The 24,686-nt window shown below is 24.7% G+C and overlaps 3 protein-coding genes across 4 annotated transcripts; all 3 read left to right on the forward strand.

The window, feature by feature from the left end:
• The first annotated feature begins 6,866 nt into the window (after window positions 1-6,866).
• LOC134829918 (peptidoglycan-recognition protein 1-like) lies at window positions 6,867-8,410 on the forward strand. Of its 2 annotated transcripts, none has more exons than XM_063843213.1 (3): window positions 6,867-7,237; window positions 7,522-7,932; window positions 7,983-8,410. In XM_063843213.1, exons 1-3 carry the CDS (start codon window positions 6,997-6,999, stop codon window positions 8,225-8,227), a joined length of 897 nt encoding a protein of 298 aa, XP_063699283.1. In that variant the 5' UTR covers window positions 6,867-6,996; the 3' UTR covers window positions 8,228-8,410. The 2 variants fall into 2 exon arrangements, with proteins under 2 accessions (XP_063699283.1, XP_063699282.1); XM_063843212.1 differs by having other exon boundaries at window positions 6,867-7,243; window positions 7,983-8,406.
• Window positions 8,411-11,842: 3,432 nt separating this feature from the next.
• On the forward strand, window positions 11,843-16,229 carry LOC134829132 (glutamate receptor ionotropic, kainate glr-3). Its single transcript, XM_063842129.1, has 7 exons — window positions 11,843-11,852; window positions 11,915-12,055; window positions 12,112-12,479; window positions 12,955-13,140; window positions 13,200-13,775; window positions 14,454-14,731; window positions 15,137-16,229. The coding sequence occupies exons 1-7, from the start codon at window positions 11,843-11,845 to the stop codon at window positions 16,227-16,229; spliced, it is 2,652 nt and encodes an 883-aa protein (XP_063698199.1).
• Window positions 16,230-17,170: 941 nt separating this feature from the next.
• On the forward strand, window positions 17,171-17,984 carry LOC134831985 (uncharacterized). The gene is made up of 2 exons (XM_063845841.1): window positions 17,171-17,486; window positions 17,618-17,984. The coding sequence occupies exons 1-2, from the start codon at window positions 17,171-17,173 to the stop codon at window positions 17,881-17,883; spliced, it is 582 nt and encodes a 193-aa protein (XP_063701911.1). The 3' UTR covers window positions 17,884-17,984.
• The last annotated feature ends 6,702 nt before the right edge of the window (window positions 17,985-24,686 follow it).

The following is a 24,686-nucleotide window of genomic DNA, read 5'->3' on the forward strand; positions in this document are numbered from 1 at the left end:
AAATATTTCTATTAAACTTTTTGTTATTTAAACTTTTTTTTTTTGCTTGAAAATCGCGATTGTTATGTTTGAACCTTATCATAAAAAAATATCTATATAAAAATTATGGAAAAAAATATAACCAAAAAAATATCATTATTAGAAGGAAATGTTTAACCCTTAAAAAATAAAATACATAAAAAAATAAAAATAAATTCATGTTGTTACAAAAATGAGAAAAAAACTGAAAAATTTCACTGTTATATTGTAATACAATATTATTATCAATTTATATTATATATCAAGGAAAATTTTATTCAAGATTTAAAAATTTTCTTTTGAGTGCAAAGTATCATCAAGGAGCCATCATGAGGAAAAAACAGGAGTAAAAAATTAAAAATATTATGAAGAAAAAATAAATCTGTATGTTTTTTGGGGAAAAAAATAAAAACAAATATTAACTTATAGTGAAACGATAATAAATAAAAAAAATATTGAAAAAAAAAATTAAAAATTGTTTTATTTTATTTTTTCAGTTTTTCTAATATTTTAATAATTTTTTATAATAAACTATTAAAAAAAATTTATAATAAAAAAAATTATTATTAATCAATTTTTTTTTTATTTTTTAAATTTGATTATTAATAATTTTTTTATTATAAAATTTTTTGTTAAATTAATTTTTTTTTCAATTTAATTTAATTTTATTAATTATATTTTTTAAAATAATTGAAATTAAATTATTTTTTTTTTTTTTCTAATATTTTAATATTAAAATATTTTTTATTAACAATTTTAAAATTTGATTTAATTTAATTAATTATAATTTTATATTCTTTAAAATATTGAAAAAAATAAAAATTGTTTTTTTCTAACATTTTAATATTTATTAAAATATTTTTAAATTTAATTAGAATGGCACTGAATTAAATATTTTTTAATAAATTTAATTAAATTTAATTTTTTCAACAAAATATTAAATTAATAAAAATAATTTAATGAAAAAAATATTCATTAGTTTTTTATTATAATATCTTTTTAATATTTAAAAAAATTTTAAAAAAATATTTTGCTTAGTTATATTCTTTTAAAAAAATTAATGATATATGATAAAAAAATTTAAAAATAATTTAATAAATAAAAAATAAATAAAAAAAAAATTTGTAAAATTAATTAATTAATTTAATTTAATTTAAAAAAATAAAAATAATTTTAAAAAAAATATTTAAAAAAAGTTCAAAGTTAAAAAAAATTGATTATAATTTTAATTTTTTATTTGCCTCATAAACTTGAAAACTTCAATGCCATTCTAAAAATTTTTGAATAAAAATAAAAAAATAATAAAGAAAGTCATGAATAAACGACATTCAACATTCTTAATCTCCATACAAATAAAAACTCATGCAATGCTGAATTTAATATAAAAAATTCTAAAACAAGAGGAGACGAGTACGAACGAGAATATAACTTCACACCATTTTATTACCTACCATCATCGTTCGTGTGTCATTCCATTCCAATTCCAGAGGATATTTGTTGTCTTCTTCCTTTTTTCCTCATTTTTTCTCTACAAGTTGAAATTCAGATTAAATGCGTGAACGAGGAAAAAACAGATCAATGAATTTTAATTTAAAGCATCCTCTCGTCTTCTGTCTCGTTCAGATTGACACGAAAAAAAATTTTTCTGTTTAAATTTTTATTTTTTCACCTAAAGAGGAGTTGTAATAAATTTACTTTATTTTTCGGTAAGTGAAAAACTTTTAAAGTGTACTTTGAACCGAGAGAGATAAACTGCAACAATCAATATTATTAAATCGTCTTGTTGTAAAATGAAATAAAAATTCAATATCACAAGACAATAAACATTAATTTTATTTCAACTCTCATACGATTTGTTTTAAATTTTCTATTTTCTTCTTTTTTTTCAAAGAATTACAAGAGAAATAAATGCAAAGGAATGAATCTGGAAGAAAAAGAAGAGTTTTATGGGTTTTCAGTTATCGACAACATTAGTTATTGTGAGCCAATGTGAGGTCAAATTGGGCGTAACAAATTCTTGTTGTGCTTAAAATTGAATGTTTTGCTAATTTGTTGTTTCTTGTCTGATAATTTTTTTAAATTTTTCCTTTTTACGAATTTTTGTTTAAAAAAAATTTCAATGTAGACAATAAAATTATTGAAGTATAAATGATATGAGGACATATTTTTAAAACCGGAAAACGCAAATAAAAGAAAAAATTGTATTTTTTAATCGAGCGTGAAAAATGAAATAAAATTTAAACATCTGTTTGGACAACAAGTTAATGGAAAATTGGAACAAAATTGAATTAAATGTTGAATTTTCAACAAATAAAAATTTAATGAAAATATTAAATTAAAAATTTAAATAACACTTTTTTATAATTTTTTTATTAATTAAATAAAAAAATTATTGTATTCATAATTTAAAATTATTTAATAATTTAATTTGATTTATTTATTTAATTTAATTCATTTATTTAATTTATTTATTTTTTATTTATTAATTATTTAATTATGAATTTATTTAAAAAAATATTATTAAAATTATTTAAAATTATAAAAATTATTTTTTTTTTAATTTTTAAGAAAATTGAATACAAAATTATTTTTTTATTCAATTTTTAGTTGAATAAAATTTTTATTTGTACAAAAATATTATTAAATAAAAATTAAAAAAAATATCAATAGATAAAAAAAAATTTTATATATAATTAAATAAAATAATAAGATTATTGAAAAATGAATAATAAAAAAAAATTATAGTTTAATTAAAATTTTTATTGAATTAAATTTTTTAATAAAATTTTTATCGATGAAAAAATAATTTTCTGCTACTTTTTAATTTTTATTAAAATTTGAATAAATTAAAATTAAAAATAAGTGAAAAAAATTGAAAATTGAAAGAAAAAATATTTTTTTATTTTGTATTATTTTTATTTTATTTTTTATTAAATTTTTATATAAATTAAATTTTTATTAAATTAAAAAAATAATACAAAATAAATAAATAATTTTTAATCAATCAATTTTTTAAAATAATTTTTCATCAATTTTTTTAATAAAAATATAAAAAAAAAATCAAAAGAGTAAAAACCAATTTTTCACTCCTTAATTTTTTTTTGTCAAAAAATAAAAAAAAATTAAACAACCAATTTTTAATATTTTCCACTCAATAAATTGTTCATTTGTCGTTCAATTTTTATCGCAAAACATATTGACACATTTTTTTCCTCACACACACAAAACTTTTTCATATTTCGCACAATTTTTATTATTTTCTGTGATAAATCGGATGTCAGAAATAAAAAATATTTAATCGCTTGTTAATCACATTTTATCGAAAATTTCCTGTCGACAAGCGACTCCTGTTCCATTTGTTCACTTTTTTTTGCTCGCATCGTTGCAACTTTTCTTATAAATAAATATTTCCCGACTAAACAAGCAAACAAACGCAACAAAAGCTTCACAAATATAATTAAAGTCATTTATTATTCCATTAACGAGATATAATGCTGTACGCTACACAATTTTTTTTTTGCAGTTTGTTATTTTTCCTATTAAATTATCGTCAAATGTCAGTCATCTAAACAATTTTTTTTTTCAGCTCGAAGCAGGACGACGACGACGATTTTTGCAAAACCATTTTTCATAAAATAATATTTACAACATCGAGGTTTTTCCGAGCTGTGAAGGGAATTTGTTACAATTGTTGCGATATTTCGTCTCACATGTCAGTCGCACAGCACAGCGTCACCATCAATCTTTGTTTTTCTCGCATGGGATGTCGTTTGGAGTGTTTTACGAGAAATTTCAGAATTTGGGGGATGTCTGTCTGTGATAACGACGAATTTTAGTGAAAAATTGTAGGTGGCGAGTTTTAAGGTTTGTGTCTGTGTTAAATTGGCTGTACTTGTTGTTCAGTCGTTTTTCATGAACGTTTATTGTAGTTGTTGTTTTGATGTTAAATCAATGTCCTCCGATGTGGTTAAAGTTTTTATTATTTGTGTGTTTATTGAATTTGAAGTTTTTGTGGATTTTTTTTAATATTTTATTTCTTCAAGAAAAAGATCTGAAAGTTAAAAATATTATAAAATTATGAAAATTAAAAAAAAAATATTTTTTTTTTTAATTTTTAGAAGAATGTAAAAATTAAGAAAAATAAAATAAATTTATTTTAAAAAATTTTTTAAAAATAAAAAGAAAATTAATAATTAAAAAAATCAAAAAATTCTCAGAAAAGTAAAAATTCATAAAAATTTAAAAAAGGTTTTAATTTAAAAATTTATAATTATTTTTTTTTTATTTAAAAAAAACATCAGAAAAATTCATGTTAATATAAAAATAAAGAAATAAAAAATAAAAAAAATAAAATTTTTAAAATTCATAATATTTACAAAATTTTTAAGAATTTAAAAAAGATTTAATTCTAAAAATAAATATTTTTTTTTATTTAAATTTATTTTTTTTTTAATTTATTTTATTTTAATTATTTAAATCTTGTAAAAGAAAAACTTTAAGAAAAAATCTCTTATTTATAAAAAATTTCTCACTGCATTAAGATTAAAGAAACCTCTCAAGTCCGTAAAACGAATCTCAATCTGAATTAATTGTCTTCCCATTAATCTCTTGACTCTTTAATTTCTCTCCTTTGGCATCAAACCTGATTTTTTCTTGTTAATTTATTACACCTTGTTGAACTCCGTAATTTTTTTCATCTCTCAAAGGATTTTTCTCGTTTGCGCTTTTATTTTTCTGCCGCGTTTGAATCCTTATACATCCGTTCGCTTGTATGTGACACTCAAAGAGATTAATTAATTAAAGTCATAAATTTCAATGAGGCTGTTTGGTATGTGAACCGAATATGTATTTTTGTGTGCAAAAAAAAAATGTGAATATGTGGCGTACCTCTTCTCAATAAGAGTGCAATAAATGAGGTAATAAATCCGGAACAGATTTTTATATATTCTCCCACAAGAATCGAGAAATTTAATTTTTGTGTATAATTGAATTAAATTGAAAAAAAAACTTTCGTTAAAGTCGTAAAAAATACTGCAGAGAAAAAAAGAGAATTTCCGCAGTGAAAAGGTGATAAAACTAATTGTTAAAAGGTCAATAAGCGCAGTCAGAGTAATTCGCTCGACCGGATCTGTCGAACAACCAACACACGGGGGGTGTAAAAGATTTATTACGGGGTAATTTTTAAACAAGCCAATTTTGCCACATCCTTTTGGAATTCTTTTTTTTTTCTCTGAATGTGCAGCAAGGAGTGCCGCAATAATGATGTGGTTATTACCCTCTTCGTTTCTCCATTATTACGATTATTATGGTCTTCGTTCACGTGTGTCAAGTGCCTTATTTCTGGCTCTTTAAATTTTTTATTACATGCTTGAATAACCCTTTTTTGTGTGATTCACTTTCCTTTCTTCTTTTGCCAAACACACACCGCAAAGTGCTATTTTTCAAGACTTTATCAAGACGAAAAAAAAAATGTTGTTTATATCTTTGTCATCTACGTTGAAAAAAATTTCATGATATGATGACATGATGACGCTGTTGTTATTATTATTCTATAAAAGAAAACTTGGATCTTATCAAAAATTCCTTTGTTCCCCTTGCCTCGTCTCGTGCGCCCTTTTTTCAATTTTTTTTTTCTGTGTGCGACTTAAATAAACTCTTTTTACGATTATTATTTTATTGTGTATTTTATAAACACGTCTAATGTTTATTTTTTATTTTCCTTTGAAAAAAAAAAAATCATCACACATGGAGTGGCGTGCTGTACAAATGTCTAATCATAAATAAAGCCAGTCATTCATTCATGTGAGGGTAAGAAAAGAATAAACGACGAAAAAAAGAGTAATTTATTTTTCACGTAAACGGTCTGAAGAGTAGACAGGTAAGAAGTTGTTAAACATGCCATAAATTGTTCCCTAAAAGAGGTTTTTTTTGGGGAAATTTGTTTGAGGTGAAAAATGAATTATTTGTGTTTAACGGGAAATTTTTTAAAAGATTTTGGGAATTTAAAATTTGATACTTTTAGTTTAAATATTTGTTCGTCTTTAAGATCTCAAAAAAAAAATTTTAGTCACATTGTCTTTGGCTTTTCTCTTGAAATTGAGTCAATGTCATTTGAAGGTCATTTTTTTCATCGTATGTAATCACAACAAATTAATTTATAAATTCAAATCGAGTTCCATTAACCAATTTCGAGCTTGTTCTGTGGCTTAATGCAGAGCTGATAGGCCTCCTGTTGTAAAAATAAAAAAAAAATTAAAAATTAAATTAAAAGCTCTAAAATCTTACCTGAAATTTAACTCCAAAGCTTTTTTTCCATAATAATCTTCTTACTTTTTTCCATATACTTTGACAGCTTCTTTCTCCTTACTCAATTTTACTTCATTTAAAATCCCTTATTTGTTGTAAAACACTCGAACAATGTTTTTGTCACAGATTTCCGACAAAATGTCCTTTCACAACATAATTTCTCCTCCCATTTTTATAGATTATTTTATTTCTCTTCAACGATTTTTTGCTTTTCCAAACATATAGTATTGCCATCATCATCAATAAGTAACTTCAACATGATTGTTTCCATTGCATTCGATGCATTGTCTGCACGTTAGTCAACAACTTGTTACAAATCCAGACATTTTGAAGCCAATTTAAAAGATGTTAACATGGTAGATTTTTGTTCGAATTACTGCAAAAAATTTTTTGATTGATTGTAATTGGCTTTAAATCACAAATCGATTACTGAGATGAACGAAATCCTGAGAGTTAAATGAGTTAAGAGAGTAAAAAAGTGAGAAAATTTGCAATGAATAAAAACTTACTTATACTGCGGTCAGTTCCTCTTTAGCATCTAAACAAACCACACATTCGTCATTATCGTCGCTCGGTTATTAATCGGCTCTCAGCGATTCGTGTTTGTACAAAGATAAGCATTCGAGTGATTCACTCTCTGATATTTGTATACAAGTCTGAAAGTTATGAACCATGAATTCGTCGAGTCAACAAAATGATGGCTTTACTGAAGTTGATTTAGGAACAAAAAATAACGAATTAATGCTCAATGATGAGTCTCAAAAAAGTCCATCAATTGAAGTTTTAAATGTTACTCAATCCTCTGAAGTTAAAGTTGGCAATTCTGTAGTTTATCATGGGCCGGTTACAGTACAACAAATACATCTCAATGGAAAGGAAGAAAAAGTGACAGGAGAAAATGCGTCACGATCGAGTAAAAGTAAGAAATTGTTTTCAAAAATTGATCCCCAAAAACGTAAATTTTTGAATTTTTTAAATTTACGTTTTTGTAGCGATCAATTTTTGAACAATTTCAGGTTTAAAAATGAAAAAAGATCATTTTTGTCGAAATTTTTGATGAAATAAAATAAACGTAAAATTCGTAAAGTTTACGTTTCTTTCTATTTCATCGAAAATTTTTAAAATTTCGACAAAAATGATCTTTTGAATGCCATTTCTTTCGTTTTTAAGTTAAATCCTCATTATTTTTAATTTTAGTTCCCTTAATTGACCTTCAACGATACTCATCGAACAAAAAAATCGCATTTGCCATATCCATCGCCATTCTTTTCATTATGATCTCCTTCATTTTATCAATAACTCTCAACAAAAATGGCGAAGATGATCCTCAAGTGAACCTAACTTACGTCGAAGTCTACGAATGGCATGGAAAAACTCCCGAACCAAATTACACTTTTCCATTAGAACTGCCCGCTACTCGAGTAATTATCGCTCATACCGTCACCGAACAATGTTTCAACCTCGAAACTTGTTCTTTGCAAATGCGAATGATCCAAAATTTGCATATCGGGTATGATTTCGGAAACATCGGTTATAATTTTGTCATTGGCGGCGATGGAAGAGTTTATGTTGGAAGAGGATGGAAACTTCAAGGCGCTCATACAAAAGGTGAGTCAAAGACTTTTCCGAATTGATTTTTGAATGAATTTCAATTTTAGGTTGGAACAAACGAAGTATTGGAATCGCATTTATAGGCGACTTCACTTCAACAATTCCAACGAAGGAAGCTTTGAAAGAAGCCAAACTGCTGTTAGACGATGGTGTTGAAAAGAAATTTCTGAGTTCGAATTATAAACTTTTGGGACATCGACAAGTAGCGCTATTTGCCAGTCCAGGCGATATGCTTTACAAAGAGATCCAGAGTTGGAGTCATTGGACTGCGAATGTTTATGGCGAATCGTGAAACGTTTGAAAATTTCAACTTTGATCCTCGAATATTTTTTTTTATTAACTAAAACCAATAAATTCCTTACAAATTTTATCGAAATGTTGATGGGATGGATTTTTAACTTCTTTTCCAAATTTCAAAAATAATTTCTTGTCAACAATTTTCATATCGAGAAATTTAACGACATAAATTTCGTTTAAAAATACCAACTTTGAAAATATTTCTTTCGTATTTTCAACGTCGATCGATTTTTGATTAAAATCCAAACCTATCCCAATCGATCGTAACTTTGAAAATTTCTTTAAAATCATTTCAACCCAAATTTTGACATTACCAGATTTTGGAATTCTTATAAAAAGTACTTCAATATTGCCAAATTCGCCATTCAAAATGTTCAGTTCTTGCATATCAGCGAAATAAACTGCCAACTTGGTTACATTTGGAAACTTTTCCATCCAGTTAAAGGAAAATTCGGTACTTTTTTCCACAAAAAAGAGTCGAATATCTTCCAGATTTGGCATTTCTTGTACAAGATTCAAGTTGACATCAGTTCTTAACTTGAACCAACTTGCTATTGTTAAAATTTTAACTTTACGAGTTACAGATTTCCATTTAGAAGAAAAATCTTGAAGGATTTCAATGATTTGATGAGACGATCGAAAAATTGTCAAATGCTTCAATTTTGGTAAATGATCTCCTTTTAAGCCAGTTTGAAGTGATTTGGTTAAAACTTCAATATTTGTTTCAATGTGAATTTCTTCAATATTTCTTCCGATTTTTTGCCAAAAATTTGTCAAATTGTGATCCACGGAAATTTTTGTAGAATAATCCATCACTAAACGATTGTACTTGAAATCACTTGAGATCAAGATTTTGACGGGATTTTTATCTTCAGCGACGAAACGATTTGTTAAGTAAAGTGATCGATCAAGTTTGGAACTACAGGAAAAGATGTTGAACCATTTTTTGCATACTTGGCGACATGATTTTTTAGGCAGAAACTTGAAGATGTGTTCAAGGATCTCGATTGGTAAGTCGTTGATATTTAAGTTGAAATCATTTTGTTGAAGATTTTCATTGACAGAAGTGATTTTTTTAGTTTGACTTCCTTTGAAAATGATTTCACCGCATTTCAGTTCAAAATTATTCACTAAAGGAAGATTTTCAGAAATGAGTTGAATCGCATCTTTGTACAAAAGTCCCGTTTTAACCTCAATTCGCAATTCACTAACTCTTGGAAATGCTTTTAAAAATCTTTCGAAACTTTGTTTGGATGATTGTTCAAAAGTCAACCTCAAATCAGTGATGTTTATGTTCAAAGGCCAAACCATTGAACTAGATTCAAATTCATGCGAGATTTTTTTCAACTTTTCAAAAGCAGCAAAAGTTAACAATACATAAAGTTGATCTCCGATTCCATTGTTTCTCAACTCGATTTCTTCTAATGATGGAAAGCTCTTGAAGCAGCTCATCATGAAGTTAGGACATCTCAACTTTGCATCATATGATCCTTTGAAAGATGTTACCGAATCAACTTCAAATGATTTGTGATCTCTTAAACAATAATCTGGGCATTGATTCTCCAAGTTGTCGCTTAAGCCAAGTTCAATCGCTAATGGTTCAACATAGAGTTGAGTTGAATCTTCGGAATTGTTGAATTCAAGCTTCATTTTTGTCATAATCCAATAGAATTCAGTAAGATCCCTAAATGATGGCAACGGATCACAGTTGAAGATGATCTCATCAACTTTGAAGAAGGCATAATTCAAGTCGGCGAAACATGAATTTAGTGAATTAACTTCTAAAGGAAGATGGCACGATGTTATCAAAGTTTTCAATGTTGAACAATTTTGCATCAAATCGATGAAGTTTTGACTAATTTTCCATTCTCCTGATTTTGTGAAGGTTAAAGCTTCATTTTTTAAAGTTACGGATTTTAAATTTTTTGTGTTCATGAAGAATTTTTCGAGGTTGAAGGAATCATTTTCTATTATGAGATTTGTGGCATTTGAAAGTATTTCTTTGAGCTCTGAAGTATTTGGTAATTTTGGAAATTTTACATTAAATATTGATTCGTTGAATTTTTGCCAAAATGTTGAATCAAATGAATTTTCAAATATTTCTCCATCAAGTATTTTTTGTATAATTTCGTGATATTCTGCTAAAATTGGTTCATCCTTCAATGTTAGAGTGAGACTATTACTGATTCTCTCCATTTTACGGTGAATTTTAATTTACGGGGAATCCCCTTTTAGTTCTCTCACATTACTTGACGTTTCAATTTTTATTTATTTATTTTATTTGCGACTTTTTAATAGTAATTTTTATTAATTTCACAAAAGTTTTAGTTTCTTTTAAACTTTTTGGTTCTTAGTTTTATTTAATTTTAATATTTTTTGTTTGTAATATTTTTTTAAATTATTTTTAAATAAAGATTTGATTTTTTTTATAAAACTTTTATGATGAACCAATCACAAGAGAATGAGAGAAAAAATTTTAACTCTCAAATATTAAGTTTTTTTTTTCATTAAATCATATGTTATAATTTCGATAGCTCTTCTACTATATACATATGTGTTCATTAGTTGAGTTCACAATATCTACTGTACGAGTTCTCTCTGTTTATTTAGCTGTTCATTTTTATCTGAATCTTCTTTAGAATAAAAATATTTTTTTTATTAATTTAATTTTTTTTTCAATTTTTGACAAAATAGGAAAATTATTAAGAATTAACTTGAATTAATATTCATTCTAAAGTTGATTTTTATTAATTTTTACAAGATCTCAATTTTGGCGGGAAAAATTAAATTTAACCATAACCTCAAAAATTTAATTCAAAATTAAAAAAATGTCATTTGAAGTTCAGAATTGTGTCAAAATTTATATTAAAAATGTCATTCTAATGTTCATTTGTGTTAATATTCACAATTTCACAAGATCTCAATTTTGGCGGGAAAAATTAAATTTAAACATAACCTCAAAAATTCAATTCAAACTTGAAAAATGTCATTTAAAGTTCAGAATTGTGTCAAAATTTAACATTTTCTTACAGAAAAAACAAATTTTTATGCCAAAAACGCAATTTGACCTACAAATCAATGAAAATTTCCATAATGATAGTTATTTAAATTAAACCACAACTTCTAACTACGAAAGCTTACCCTCCATAAATAAACAATAATACGTTTTTTGTTGTTTTATGTCACAATTACTTAATAATATTGCGTCTCTCTTTTTGTTGTCTAATAAAAAAAACTTGTAGGGTGTCTTAAATTTACCTTCTACCCAATTCATGTTTCGATAACTTTTGGAAAATATTGAAACACCGTGTGCCACAAAATTATGTCACACAATCCTATCATTAGTTTAGCATGCAACATATTAAATAAAAAAAGGAAAATATAAATGGATAATGACACATTTGAAGAAATTATTGTGAAATCACAGTCAAAAGGATAAAAAATTCTTTAGATTTATTTATTTTGTAACGGAAGCGCGCAAAGTTAAGACGCCTTATTTTATCAGTTTGAAAATTTTTAAAAGAATTTTTTTAATGAAATGGCTTTTAAATTTTTGATTTTTATTTTTTTCATGAGAATTTTTTCAGTCAAAAGTCAAAATTCAAATGAAATGACTTTAGGTAAGTTTTTATTTTTTTTACCTTTAAAAATTTTATTTTTCGATTTTTTTTTTATTTTTAAGGCGTAATTTACGATCAAGAACAAATCAGTATCATCGACTTGGTTCAAGGAGTTTTTCGCCAAATCGAAGCTGAAATTGGACAAGGCTTAAAATTAACTGAAAAATTCGTAATTAACAAAAAATCTGATACTGAAGACATTTGTAAGTTTTTTTTCTTTAAAAAATTATTTTTCATAATTTTTTTAAATTTTTTAAAGTTTGTCAAATCACCGAAACCGGAGTCTCAGCAATTCTCGATCTCACGCATTCCGGATTCAAAAAGCATCTTGCGACAATTTCTACTCCGATTCCGTATTTTCATGTCGATGTAACAATTCAAACGTTGGCTGAGCCCATTGATATGTATGTAAAATCTCGCAGCGGATATGACACAATTTATATAGTTCAAAATGAAGAGGAGCTCGATGGAATGCTTTATCACATGATTCACAAGTCAAAATTAAGAGTTTTGGTTATCGATGGTCTTGATGACTCGAAATTGCGACGCGTTTCGAAAGTTCGTCCTGTTCCGTCGCATTATTCGTTGATCGCGAGTACAAAAAATTTGATTAATTGGTTCGAGATGGTAAGAAAAAAAAATTATTAAATTTAATTATTTTTTAAATATTTTAATTTTTAAATATAAAATAATTTTATAATTAATAATTTAAAAAAAAAAAAAAATAAAAAAAAATCGAATAAATTTACAAAAAAAAAAAAAAAAAATTAAATAAAATTCAAATTAATAAATTTATTTTTTAATTTAAAAAAAAAATTTAAATTTTTAAAAAATAAAAAATTATTTTTTTTTCTTTTAAAGATGACATAATTTTTAATTAAAAATTTTAAATTTAATAATTCTAAAATTTATTTTTTAATTAAAAAAAAAAAATTAATTTTACAAAAAAAAATTAATTTTATTATTTAAAAATTTTATTTTATTAACATGAAATAATTTTTAATTAAAAAACTTATTTTTTTAAATTTAAAAGTTTAATTTTAAAAATGAAAATTTATTTTTAATTTTTTAATTTGTAATATATTTTTTTTTATTTTTTCAGATAAAAGACGCAAAACTCTTCAAAATCCCCAATAAATGGCATTTCCTCTTCACTGACTTCGAATACGACAAATTCAAGTATCACGAAGCATATCCTGAAATTTCCCGCTTGATGATCGATAAAAGTGTCTGTTGCAAGCATTTAAATGTCTCATCAGGACGTTGTGATTGCCCTAATGGCTTCAGCGTAAGTCCCATTAACCTTCACCATCAACCTTGAAAATTTTCAATATTTTTTTCTCGTAGTTATCGGAATCGCATTTGAAGAATTTCGTAAAATCAATAATTCCGGTGCTGCAAAAAAATAATCACATCGACGTAAAATATGATTGCGCGCAATTATCATTGAATAATTCATCGGAAGCCACGACAAGTGCAGTAATTTCATCGATTTACGAAACTGTCATTTCAGGTAATCCGTTGCTGTTTGTGGATGCCGTGAATGGCATGACGCTGCGATTTTCGTATGACATGCAAGTGTTCAGTGGATGGGAGCAAATGGAGCACATGAAGGTAGCGACGATCTCGAATGCGGTGTTGCGAGTTGATACAAAGACGGGAATTAAGCCGACGAAGAGATATTTTCGGGTTGGGATTGTTGAAGCGGCGCCATGGTCTTATATGGTTCGAGATAGGAAGGGAAAACTCGTCTTGGATGACGAAGGGCAGCCAGTTTGGGATGGATATTGCATCGAATTTGCACGAAAATTGGCTGAAAGGATGGATTATGACTTTGAATGGGTTGTGCCGAAAACAGGAAAATTTGGGAAAAAGTTTGCCGATGGTCAATGGGATGGTTTGATTGGCGATTTGTATTATGGGGTGAGTTTTTGTTCAAATATTATTTTTATTCTTTTTTATTCCTTTCCTGAAATTATTTAAAAAAAAAATATTAAGAAAAAATTAAATTTACTAAAATTTAAAAAATTTATGTCTCAAAAAAATTTTTTTTGATTGATATTTAAAAATTTGAGAAAATTTTTAAAATACGAAAAAATAAATTAAATTCAGATATTTGACTAAAAAGCAAAATAAAATTAAATTAAAAAGAATACTTAAGTTTTATAAAAAATAATAAAATTAGATAAAATTGTAAAAAAATAAATTTAAAAATTTTGTTAAAATTATTAAAAATAAATCAATCTAAAATTTTAATCAAAATTAAATTCATTTTAAATTTTAATAAAAATTAAATTATTTTTTTATTTTAATTTTAAAAATCATTTTCATTGTTTTTTTATTTTTTTTTTAATTTTATTTTTTAAAATTATTTTTAATTTTATTTTCAAAAAATATAATTATTTATTTTTATTAAAAATTATCTTTAATTTTTTTAAAATTAAATTAAATTAATTATTAAAATAGTTTTAATTAATTTAATTTTAGCTTTATATTAAATTAATTTTTGTTAAAGAATTATTTTTAATTTTTTATATTTTTTAAATATAATTTTTTTTTCAATTAAACTAAAGTAAATTTATTTTTTTTTAATATTTTCAGGAAACTGACGTCGTTGTCGCTCCTCTCAAAATGACAGCTCAACGAGAAGAAGTAATCGACTTTGTAACTCCTTTTTATGAACAAACCGGCATCCTTATAATGATGAGAAATCCCGTTGTCGAAACAAGTCTTTTCAAATTCATGACAGTTTTGAGGTTAGAAGTATGGTTAAGTATCATCGCAGCTTTGGTAGCAACGTCAATTATGTTATGGCTTCTCGACACTTATTCTCCGTACAGTTCAAGGAATAACAAAAAAGCTTATCCTTTTCCATGTCGGTGAGTAAAATTTCTAAAAAAAAAAAATAGAAAAAAAATTTTAATTAAAAAATCGAAAAAAAAAAATTTTTTTTAAATTTAAATTTTTCTTAAAATAAAAAAATGAATAATATTAATTAAATAATAGAATAAATATAAAAATAATAATTTAAAATTTTAAAAATAAAAAAAAAATTAATAAAATAGTTTTTTAAAAAACTTTTTAAAAATAAGAAAAATTAATAATTAAAAATTATAAAAAATTAAAAATTTAATTTTAAAATTAATTTTATTTTTTTTAAATTTTTTTTTAAATTTAATTAATTAATATTTTAAAAATTTTTAAATTTAATTTTTTATTATATTATTATTTTATTAATTTTTTAAATTAATTTTATTAATTAAAATTGATTTACTTTTCTTTAGTGAATTCACATTGAAAGAAAGTTTCTGGTTCACATTAACAAGTTTCACGCCTCAAGGCGGCGGCGAAGCCCCAAAATCTCTCTCAGCACGTACCTTAGTCGCCGTTTATTGGTTATTTGTTGTCTTGATGTTGGCTACTTTCACCGCAAATCTTGCTGCTTTTCTCACTGTCGAACGAATGAAGACTCCCGTTCAGTCCCTGGATCAATTGGCGCGACAATCTCGAATTAATTATACCGTCGTTGAAGGTTCCGACATCCATCAGTTCTTTATTAACATGAAATTCGCCGAAGACACGCTTTACCGCATGTGGAAAGAAATAACTTTGAACAGCAGCAGCGACGATTTGCAATATCGCGTTTGGGAATATCCGATCAAGGAGCAATATGGCAACATTTTACTCGCAATTAACGATTCCATGCCCGTCAAAGATGCCGAAGAGGGATATCGGAAGGTGAATGAGGCAGTAAATGCTGATTTTGCGTTCATTCACGACGCAGCCGAAATTAAATATCAAATCGCGAGAAATTGTAATTTTACGCAAGTTGGGGAAATTTTCGCGGAACAACCGTACGCGTTGGCAATTCAACAAGGAAGTCATTTGCACGACGAATTTAGCAAAAGTATCATCGAATTACAGCACGAGAGATTTTTTGAACTTCTGACGGCGAAATATTGGAACAACTCCTTGAAAGGTTATTGCCCGAATTCCGACGAAAGTGAAGGCATCACGTTGGAAAGTTTGGGCGGCGTTTTTATCGCGACACTTTTCGGACTTGGTTTAGCCATGATAACGCTCGTTGGCGAGGTAATTTATCACAAACGTCGGGCGCAGAAGAGACCTCCTGTGTTGCAAGTGAAGCCCATGGATGATGACGCGATTGTTGGATTGTCGACGCCCCCGACGATAAGTGCGAAAATTCATCCGTCGCCGCCAACTTATGCGGAAACGGTGAAACGCGATACGGCAAAGGGCAAAGGAAAGAAGGGAAAAGTGACGTTGGGAGGCGATACTTTTATGCCAGCTAATCGGAAACAAACGAATTTGAATACGCTGTTCAGAGCGGGCGGGAATGTTGATATGTTGGAGTAAAATTTGGAGTAAAACCAAGCTATTTGGATTAAAAAATAATTTTTAGAATTGCTTTTTAGACTTTTCTTTTTTTGAATTTTAGGAAAATTCAATTTAATTTTTATTTTTAATTTTTTAATAATTAATTAAATAGTTTAAATTTTTTTATTTTTTAAATTAAATATTTTTTTTTTTTTGTTTTTCAAGTTTTTTCAAAAAAAAATTTTTTTTTAATTTTTTTTACAAAAAGTTTAAATAAATTTTTAGCGGCCTTTTCATTAATCGATAAAAATTTTTTATGAAAATAAATTATTTATTATTTTTGAAAAATAATTTTTTAAAAAATTTTTTTTTATTTTAATAATTATTAAATTTTTTTAATTTTTCATGATTTAAAATAATTAATTTAGGAATAATTTTAAAAAAATTAATTTTATATTTTTTTAAATTTTATTTTATTTTTTTTAATAATTTTTTAAAAAAAAAATAAAAAAAATAATTTTTTAAAATTAATTAATTAATTTTTTTATTTAATTTTTTAATAATTTTTTTAAATTTTTTTATATTTTTTTAAAAATTTTTTTTTTTTTTTTTTTTTTAATAAATTTTTAAATTTTTATATTTTTAAATTTTATTTTTTTAAATTTTAAATAAACATTTTTTAAATATTTTTATTTATTATTTTAAAAAATATTTTTTTCTAAATGTTAATATTTTAATTTTTACCCAAAATTTAAAATAAAAAAATAATTAAAATTGTAAAAATTGCACATAAAAAATTATTTAGAAAAAAAAATAAATAAATTTGCATGAAATTTTGCGCTATTTACCTTCAAAGATAAATATTCAACTGAAATCTCGGCTACTGATAAGCTAACTCGTTATCTATAAAATTTTATCAAAATATTTCCTATAATAAAGATTAAAATTGTCAGTAATGAACTGTTTGTTGCGCAGAAAAGATGTCACAAACGCAAAATCACGACCAAATATCAATTCGCAGTATCGATAGCGCTGAAAATCAATCATCAAGTGACAATTTGAGTGACAATGGAAGCACTAAAGAGCAAGAAAATTATGATTTTCCAATGCAAATCAACGATTCGGCTCCGAGAACGAACAAAATTACCATGAACAATCCCTTAAATACGAATGTTGGCGACTCTCACAACTTTTACGGGCCGGTTACGTTGCTTTTGCATCCAAAAAATGATGAATTAGTGAAGAATGTTATCAAAAATGGGGATAATGGAACGAATTTGGAAATGGATTGCGGAGGTAACAGAATTTTATTAAGAAAATTTGTTAAAAAAATTAATTTTTATGAAAAATTTTAATGAAATTGATTCATTTTGTAAATTTAGATAAGAAATTTATCAATAATTTGTAAACAAAATTTTTATTTTTAGATGAAATTCATCAAGTCACGATAGATTCAGGAAATTTCGAGCAAAAATCGTCGATAATTTTGAACCAACAGCAAAGTACAAACGATCCTCAAGTAAATTTGACAGTTCCGCATGAAACTCTAAATCACACTTTTGGCTTTCTCATCTCAAAACGACTAAAAGTGACGCTAATAATCGTTCTTGCGGGTACTTGTCTTTTCCTCGTCGGCATGATCTTGCTTGGATACTTTCTAAACAAAAATTTTTATGATGAACTTGTAACATGAAATTTTTTTAAAACTGAAATTAGTGAAATTTTGATATTAGTGAGTGAGAAATAAATTAATTTTATGAATTTTGAAGTGACGTAAGAACTTAAAATTGACTTAAAATGAAAAAAAAAGAAAAATTGAAATTTTTGTTTAAGAAATTGCCTAAAAATTAAGTAAAAAGTATCAAAAAAATTTCTTGAGTGAGAAAAAATTAAAGAATTCAGAGAATTTTGGCAAATTTGTAACTTAAGAATGAACGTAAGGATCTTAAGTCAAAATTTTTTCGTGAAAATTTTTTTTGCCTTTCGTAAAAATTTGTAACAAAAAATTATTTTTTTAAAAATTTTGACAAAATCAAGACATTAGGATACGAATTTCGTTACAATAATTTCATAAAAATCAAAATTTTAACTTTTTTGTATGAACGTAAGGATCTTAAGTCAGCTTAAGTCATGTTAAGTCAATCTAAAGTAAAATTTTCTATTGAAATTTGTTCAAAAATGTTAAAAAAGATGTTTACAGCTTATAATTTAGAAAAAAATAAACGAATTTCAGTAAAAAATTTTAAAATTTATTGACTTAACACGACTTAAACTGACTTAAGATCCTTACGTTCATTTACAAACCTCTATTTGTTTGAAATTTAATTAAAAATAATTAAAATTTTACATTTTTATCTTCAAAATAATTTAAAAAGCCTCAAAAAGTGTCAGGAACTGAGAAAATTCATGCTCATTCGATAAATTTTCAAATTTCTGCATTTAATTGAATGAATCAATATCAAAGTCATTATTAATAGTTAGCATTTGAAACATGTCAATAATAAACGAAAGCCATTCGAACGCAGACAATGCAAGAAGGACACACATCTCTAATCCTATTGTGTATAAAATTGATTATTATTCTATTTACTATTCGACTCAATTAGATTTGCTCCGATGCGATGTCGTTTCACACTCAAACGAAGAACGACAACGTCAGCTAATAAAATAAATAATTTGAGGCGCAGGAGATGAGTGCAGGACATCAACGAACGTTTATTGGTTTTACACATGCACGTTCCTTACTTGACTTACTTTGTTGCCGTTGAGCTCGAGAGGGAGCGCAAAAGACGGAAGACACATTAGAAAATTGCTCAGTTTGTCAGAAAATTAATTTAATTAAAAGAGGCATGTAACGCTACCAAGCAGCTCAAAATATTGCTTCTGGGCGGCATTTCAGAACGATATCACACCATTAGAAGCAAGAGATGACAATTTTGTGTGTATGCATGATCTGTTTTTAACTTAATTTTCGTCATTGTCACTTGTGCAATTTTCCATTTTGTGTATTCTCGCTTCACATGTTGTAGATGATGATGACAAGACAATATCTTTTTGCCGATAAAGTGAATTCGCTTGTGTGTATCAATAAACTTGTTACGGGAAGGGTTTCCATGTCATCGAACGAATCTAAAAAATAAAAAAAAAATATTTTAGATCTAATTTTAATAATTTTAATTTTATTAATTAATTTTAAAAAAAATTAATTTAAATTAAAAACATAATTAATAAATTTTTAGTTATTTTAAAATTTATTATTTGGCTTAGAAAATTTTCTTTTAATTTGTTCATGAAAAATTTCAATAAAAAAAATCAATTTAATTAAAAAATATATTTTTTTTACTTTTAATTTTATCTTAAATTAATTTCAAATTGAAATTTTTTTATTTTATTTTTTAATAAAGTTTTCGAATATTTTTTTTTAAGTTAACATTATTAAAATAAAAAAAATATAAAAATATAAAAATTTTAAATTTAAATTTAAATTTAAAAAATATTTAAAGCGTAAAATTAAATTATTTTTAAATTTTAAGAAACTGAGATTTTTTTTTTCAAAAAAAAAAAATAAAAATATGTTATGAATTTTTTAATAAAATTTACTATAAATTAAAATAATAAATTTTAATTTGATTTAAATTAAATTAAATTTTAAATAATTGAATTTTATTATAATTATTTTTATTTTTTTATTTATTTTTTTTTTTAATTTTTTTTAATAATTTTTAATTTATTTTTTGTTTTAAATATTTAATTTTTTTTTTATTTTTTTAAAATATTTTTTTTTAATTTAAATATTTTTCTTTATTTTTTTTTTAGTAACAAAATGTTCATTTTCGATCAAAAATCGAGTCGCAAAGATGGCAAACCTCTTCATTCGCACGCAACAACAATAATAAAACGATAACTTTATTTTCATCAGACAGATGTGTGATGTTTCCTTCCACACAATTCACTTTTCTCTCCGCACATATTGTGTGGATTTTAATACTTTTGCCTTCAGACGACACGACACGACGACGACGACGAACAAATTCTTTCCACAATTCACAAGCAAAATACTGTTTTGCCTAAAACTTGCTTATGTTCCCCTCAAGGGTGCTTTTCAACAAATTTCCATGTCATCTAATTCATGTCGTTTTCCTGCAATTTTTACCGAGACAGAAGTAAGTAACGAAGAGCGGCATGTGAAATTGAAAATCTGCATAATAATTTATTTTTTTCACTTTTTATGCAATTTATGACAAAGAAGCTTCCAATGAACTGAAAAATAGAAAAAAAATTACAAAATTTGACAAAAATCCCATTCGAGAGAAAATTAATTGGCAAGCACTTTAATTTGCATAAACCAATACAAATTGGTCGAAAACTATTAAATCATAAAGCGAACTAAATAAATAACTCGAGTCATAAATTCTCCGGTTGGTCAAACAATTTGCATTTGGCACAAATATGACAACTAAAACATGGTAGAAGCACACAGCAAAAAAAAAACAATCTAAATTTTGATTACACTAAAAGCTTTTAGATTATCAATAATTGGTGTAATGTATCTATTTTGGGGTGCTTGAATGGACATCATGTGAAAATTTTCCGAAAATGTTTCGATACACAAACAAACAAACAACACAACAAATGGCAAAATAACATTTTTAGTCAGGTCACGTATGGCACTCATAATCAAATCGCTTCATTAAAATGGCAAGGTGTCGGTTTTTTGGAAAATTTGTTGTTGCACTAATATTTAATAACAAAAGCAGAGCACATTTTGGAATTGGTAATAGACATGCAATAACAATAAAAGATTTTTTTTTCCATTGAGGGATGAATTATTAATTTTTATTTGAAATTTTTTTTGAGGACCCGTAAACTTTGTTCTATCTGAAAAAATAAATAAAAATAAAAAAATTAAACTTTTAAAAGAAATTTTAATTTTGAATTTAATTTTGAAGCAAAAATAAATATTTTGAGGAGAATTAGAAAAAAAAATTAATAAATATTTATTGAAATGAAAATATGAAATAATTTTTTTAAAATTTAAATTTATAGATATTAAATAAATATTTTAAAAATAAAATTTTAAAATTAATTTAAATTAATAATTAATGAATTTAATTTAATTTTAATTAAAATTCTTTATTATATCATGTCAAAGGAAATTTTTTTTTCAGTTTCAATTTTTTGGCAGTTTTGAGTTATAAAATGATTAAAAATGATAAATTAGAGCCCTCTGACAAATTGTTATCCATTTGGAGCAAGATTTGACAAAAATTGCTTTGACACAGTTTTTGACACAGTTTTTTTGCTCTTGATTTAGTTTTTAAAACAAAACTATGTCAAAGAAAAAAAAATTTTTCAGTTTCAATTTTTTGGCAGTTTTGAGTTAAAAAATGATTAAAAATGATAATTTAGAGCCCTCTGACAAATTTTTATCCATTTGGAGCAAGATTTGACAAAAATTGCTTTGACACAGTTTTTGACACAGTTTTTTTGCTCTTGATTTAGTTTTTAAAACAAAACTATGTCAAATTAAAAATTTTTTTTCAGTTTCAATTTTTTGGCAGTTTTGAGTTATAAAATGATTAAAAATGATAAATTAGAGCCCTCTGACAAATTTTTATCCATTTGGAGCAAGATTTGACAAAAATTGCTTTGACACAGTTTTTGACACAGTTTTTTTGCTCTTGATTTAGTTTTCAAAACAAAACTATGTCAAAGAAAAAATTTTTTTTCAGTTTCAATTTTTTGGCAGTTTTGAGTTATAAAATGATTAAAAATGATAAATTAGAGCCCTCTGACAAATTTTTATCCATTTGGAGCAAGATTTGACAAAAATTGCTTTGACACAGTTTTTGACACAGTTTTTTTGCTCTTGATTTAGTTTTTAAAACAAAACTATGTCAAAGGAAAAAAAAATTTTTCAGTTTCAATTTTTTGGCAGTTTTGAGTTAAAAAATGATTAAAAATGATAAATTAGAGCCCTCTGACAAATTTTTATCCATTTGGAGCAAGATTTGACAAAAATTGCTTTGACACAGTTTTTGACACAGTTTTTTTGCTCTTGATTTAGTTTTCAAAACAAAACTATGTCAAAGGAAAAAAAAAATTTCAGTTTCAATTTTTTGGCAGTTTTGAGTTATAAAATGATTAAAAATGATAAATTAGAGCCCTCTGATAAATTTTTATCCATTTGGAGCAAGATTTGACAAAAATTGCTTTGACACAGTTTTTGACACAGTTTTTTTGCTCTTGATTTAGTTTTTAAAACAAAACTATGTCAAAGGAAAAAAAAAACTTTTTTTCAGTTTCAATTTTTTGGCAGTTTTGAGTTAATTAAATATTTTTTTGATTTTTTTTAATTAGAGCCCTCTTAAATTTTTAATTTGGAAAGATTTAAAAAAATTACACAGTTTTTGACACAGTTTTTTTTTTTGATTTAAAATAATTTAAAAAAAAACTATTAAAGGAAAAAATTTAATTTCAAAAAATTTTTTGGCAGTTTTAATTATAAGATTAACAATACTGAAAATTCACACTTTTGAAACAAATATTTTTTTTTAAATTTTAATTTACATAAAAACCACATCATCATAATTTTGCGGTAATGTGAAACAAGTAAACAAGCACTTTTTTTGAACACGAAACAAAACTTCACACTTTTTTTGCAAAAAACAAAACATACTCTCCAGTAGTCAATTTTTTGGCAGTTTTGAAATGTGGAGCAAAAAAAATAGCTTTGACACAGTTTTGCTCTTAATTTAGTTTTCAAAACAAAACTATATCAAAGAAAAAATTTTTTTTCAGATTCAATTTTTTGGCAGTTTTGAGTTAAAAATGATTAAAAATGATAACTCTAGACATTATTGATATTGAATACGAAATTGGTTCAAAAATGAATGAAATAGAACGCGTTATTGTATTTTTCTCGTCGTACTATCAGAGCATCATCAAAACCAAATAATGCATTTATTGTATCTATCAATGGAGCAGCAGAGCACAATAATATTATGTTTATTTCTCTCTCTCGCTTTCTCGCTCTGTCGCTTTATCGTCGACATGCAACACGGAGAACAACAGAAAATTTCATACGTGACTTGATTTTCGAATTTTATTATTTTTCCCATGTGATAATGGCAAATAATAATAACAATATAAGAAGCGACATGTCATAAATTTTGCCGTGAAATGTTTCTCCTTCTTCGTTCGTCTTCGTGCACAGAACAGATTTTATCATAATGTGAGTGTTTGTGCATTTTTCTGTCTTGTCGACTTAAATTCAAGTTTATTGTGAGTCGTGATATTTGGTTTCTCTCCACGGAATTTTGCGCCGTGCAGCGGGAAAGTGTTGCAAGACGACGAGGCAAGCAGACAAATTTTATAATGCTAAGTGATTTGTTTTCTCAATGGGTGCTTGCTTATTGCTTATTATTGCTCCAAAAGTGATACTGCTGCTAGGTTGTTACCCTAATAATCGTAAAAAGATGAGTGCGATTGATAAAGTCGTAGTTTTTTTTTTATTTGCGGCGAGACTTGTTTGTTTGTTTTGACTGAAAATTGTGTCAAAAATTAAAGTTGGTAAGTTTTCATTTTTTATTTTTGAGATTTTTTAAGTTTTGAAAAAGCGAAAAATTTCATTTCAATTTTTTGGCATTTTGAGTTAAAAATCTTTCGTAATTTTTTTTTTAAATTTTTATGCTTGGTTTGAATTAATTGGAATAATTTTTAATTTTGATTCTGAAACTTCAGATAAGAATTTTTTCAAAATTTTTTTTGAAGCATTTTCTAAGTTTTGATCTGAAAAAAAAAAATTTAATTTTTAAATTAACAATTTTTTTTTTTATTTTTTTTAAAAAAACCTTTTTAATTTTTAAAAAAAATTTTTTAAAATTATTTATTTTTTTATATAAAAATTTATTTTAATTATTTTTTTTAATTTTTTTTTTAAATTAATTTATTAAAAATTTTTTTTAAAATATATTATTTTTAAAATCAAAACATTTTTATTTTTGAATTGGCTTTTTTTTTAAACAAAAACAAAAAAAACCTATTAAAAAAAATAAAAATATATAAAACTTAATTTTTAAAAAAAAAAAATTTAATTTTTTAATTTTTTTTTAATTTTTATATAATTTTAAAAAAAAAAAAAATTAAATTTAAAAAAAAATTTTTTTTTAAATAAAATAAATCAAATTTTTTAAGATATTTTTCCGATTTAAAATAATTTAAAAATTTTTATTTAATTTATTTTTTTTATAATTTTTTGACAATTTAAAAATTAATTAAAAATATTTTTACAAAGAAAAAAAAATAAATATTTTTTAACACTTGAATAAAATTTAAAATAAAATATTTAGAAAATTTAAAACTGTATTAAATTTAATAAAATATTAATTCCTGTCCAAAATATTTTTTTAAATCTAATTTTAAATATTTTTTTTTTTTTTTGAAAAAATTACAAATAAATGAAAATAAATATAAAATTAAAAAAAAAAATTTAAT

This window comes from Culicoides brevitarsis, chromosome 2 (assembly GCF_036172545.1).
Source record: "Culicoides brevitarsis isolate CSIRO-B50_1 chromosome 2, AGI_CSIRO_Cbre_v1, whole genome shotgun sequence".
Lineage (NCBI taxonomy): Eukaryota > Metazoa > Arthropoda > Insecta > Diptera > Ceratopogonidae > Culicoides > Culicoides brevitarsis.

What these genes read in the sequence shown, in the direction of transcription:
- LOC134829918 (XM_063843212.1), top strand. Translation starts at nt 6,997, where the DNA reads ATGAATTCGTCGAGTCAACAAAATGATGGCTTTACTGAAGTTGATTTA. An exon ending in TGCGTCACGATCGAGTAAAA is followed by an intron (nt 7,244 to 7,521) that starts GTAAGAAATTGT and finishes TTTTAATTTTAG; the next exon opens with TTCCCTTAATTGACCTTCAA. An exon ending in TCAAGGCGCTCATACAAAAG is followed by an intron (nt 7,933 to 7,982) that starts GTGAGTCAAAGA and finishes TTTCAATTTTAG; the next exon opens with GTTGGAACAAACGAAGTATT.
- LOC134829132 (XM_063842129.1), top strand. An exon ending in ATCTGATACTGAAGACATTT is followed by an intron (nt 12,056 to 12,111) that starts GTAAGTTTTTTT and finishes AATTTTTTAAAG; the next exon opens with TTTGTCAAATCACCGAAACC. An exon ending in GCTTATCCTTTTCCATGTCG is followed by an intron (nt 14,732 to 15,136) that starts GTGAGTAAAATT and finishes ACTTTTCTTTAG; the next exon opens with TGAATTCACATTGAAAGAAA.
- LOC134831985 (XM_063845841.1), top strand. Translation starts at nt 17,171, where the DNA reads ATGTCACAAACGCAAAATCACGACCAAATATCAATTCGCAGTATCGAT. An exon ending in TTTGGAAATGGATTGCGGAG is followed by an intron (nt 17,487 to 17,617) that starts GTAACAGAATTT and finishes TTTTATTTTTAG; the next exon opens with ATGAAATTCATCAAGTCACG.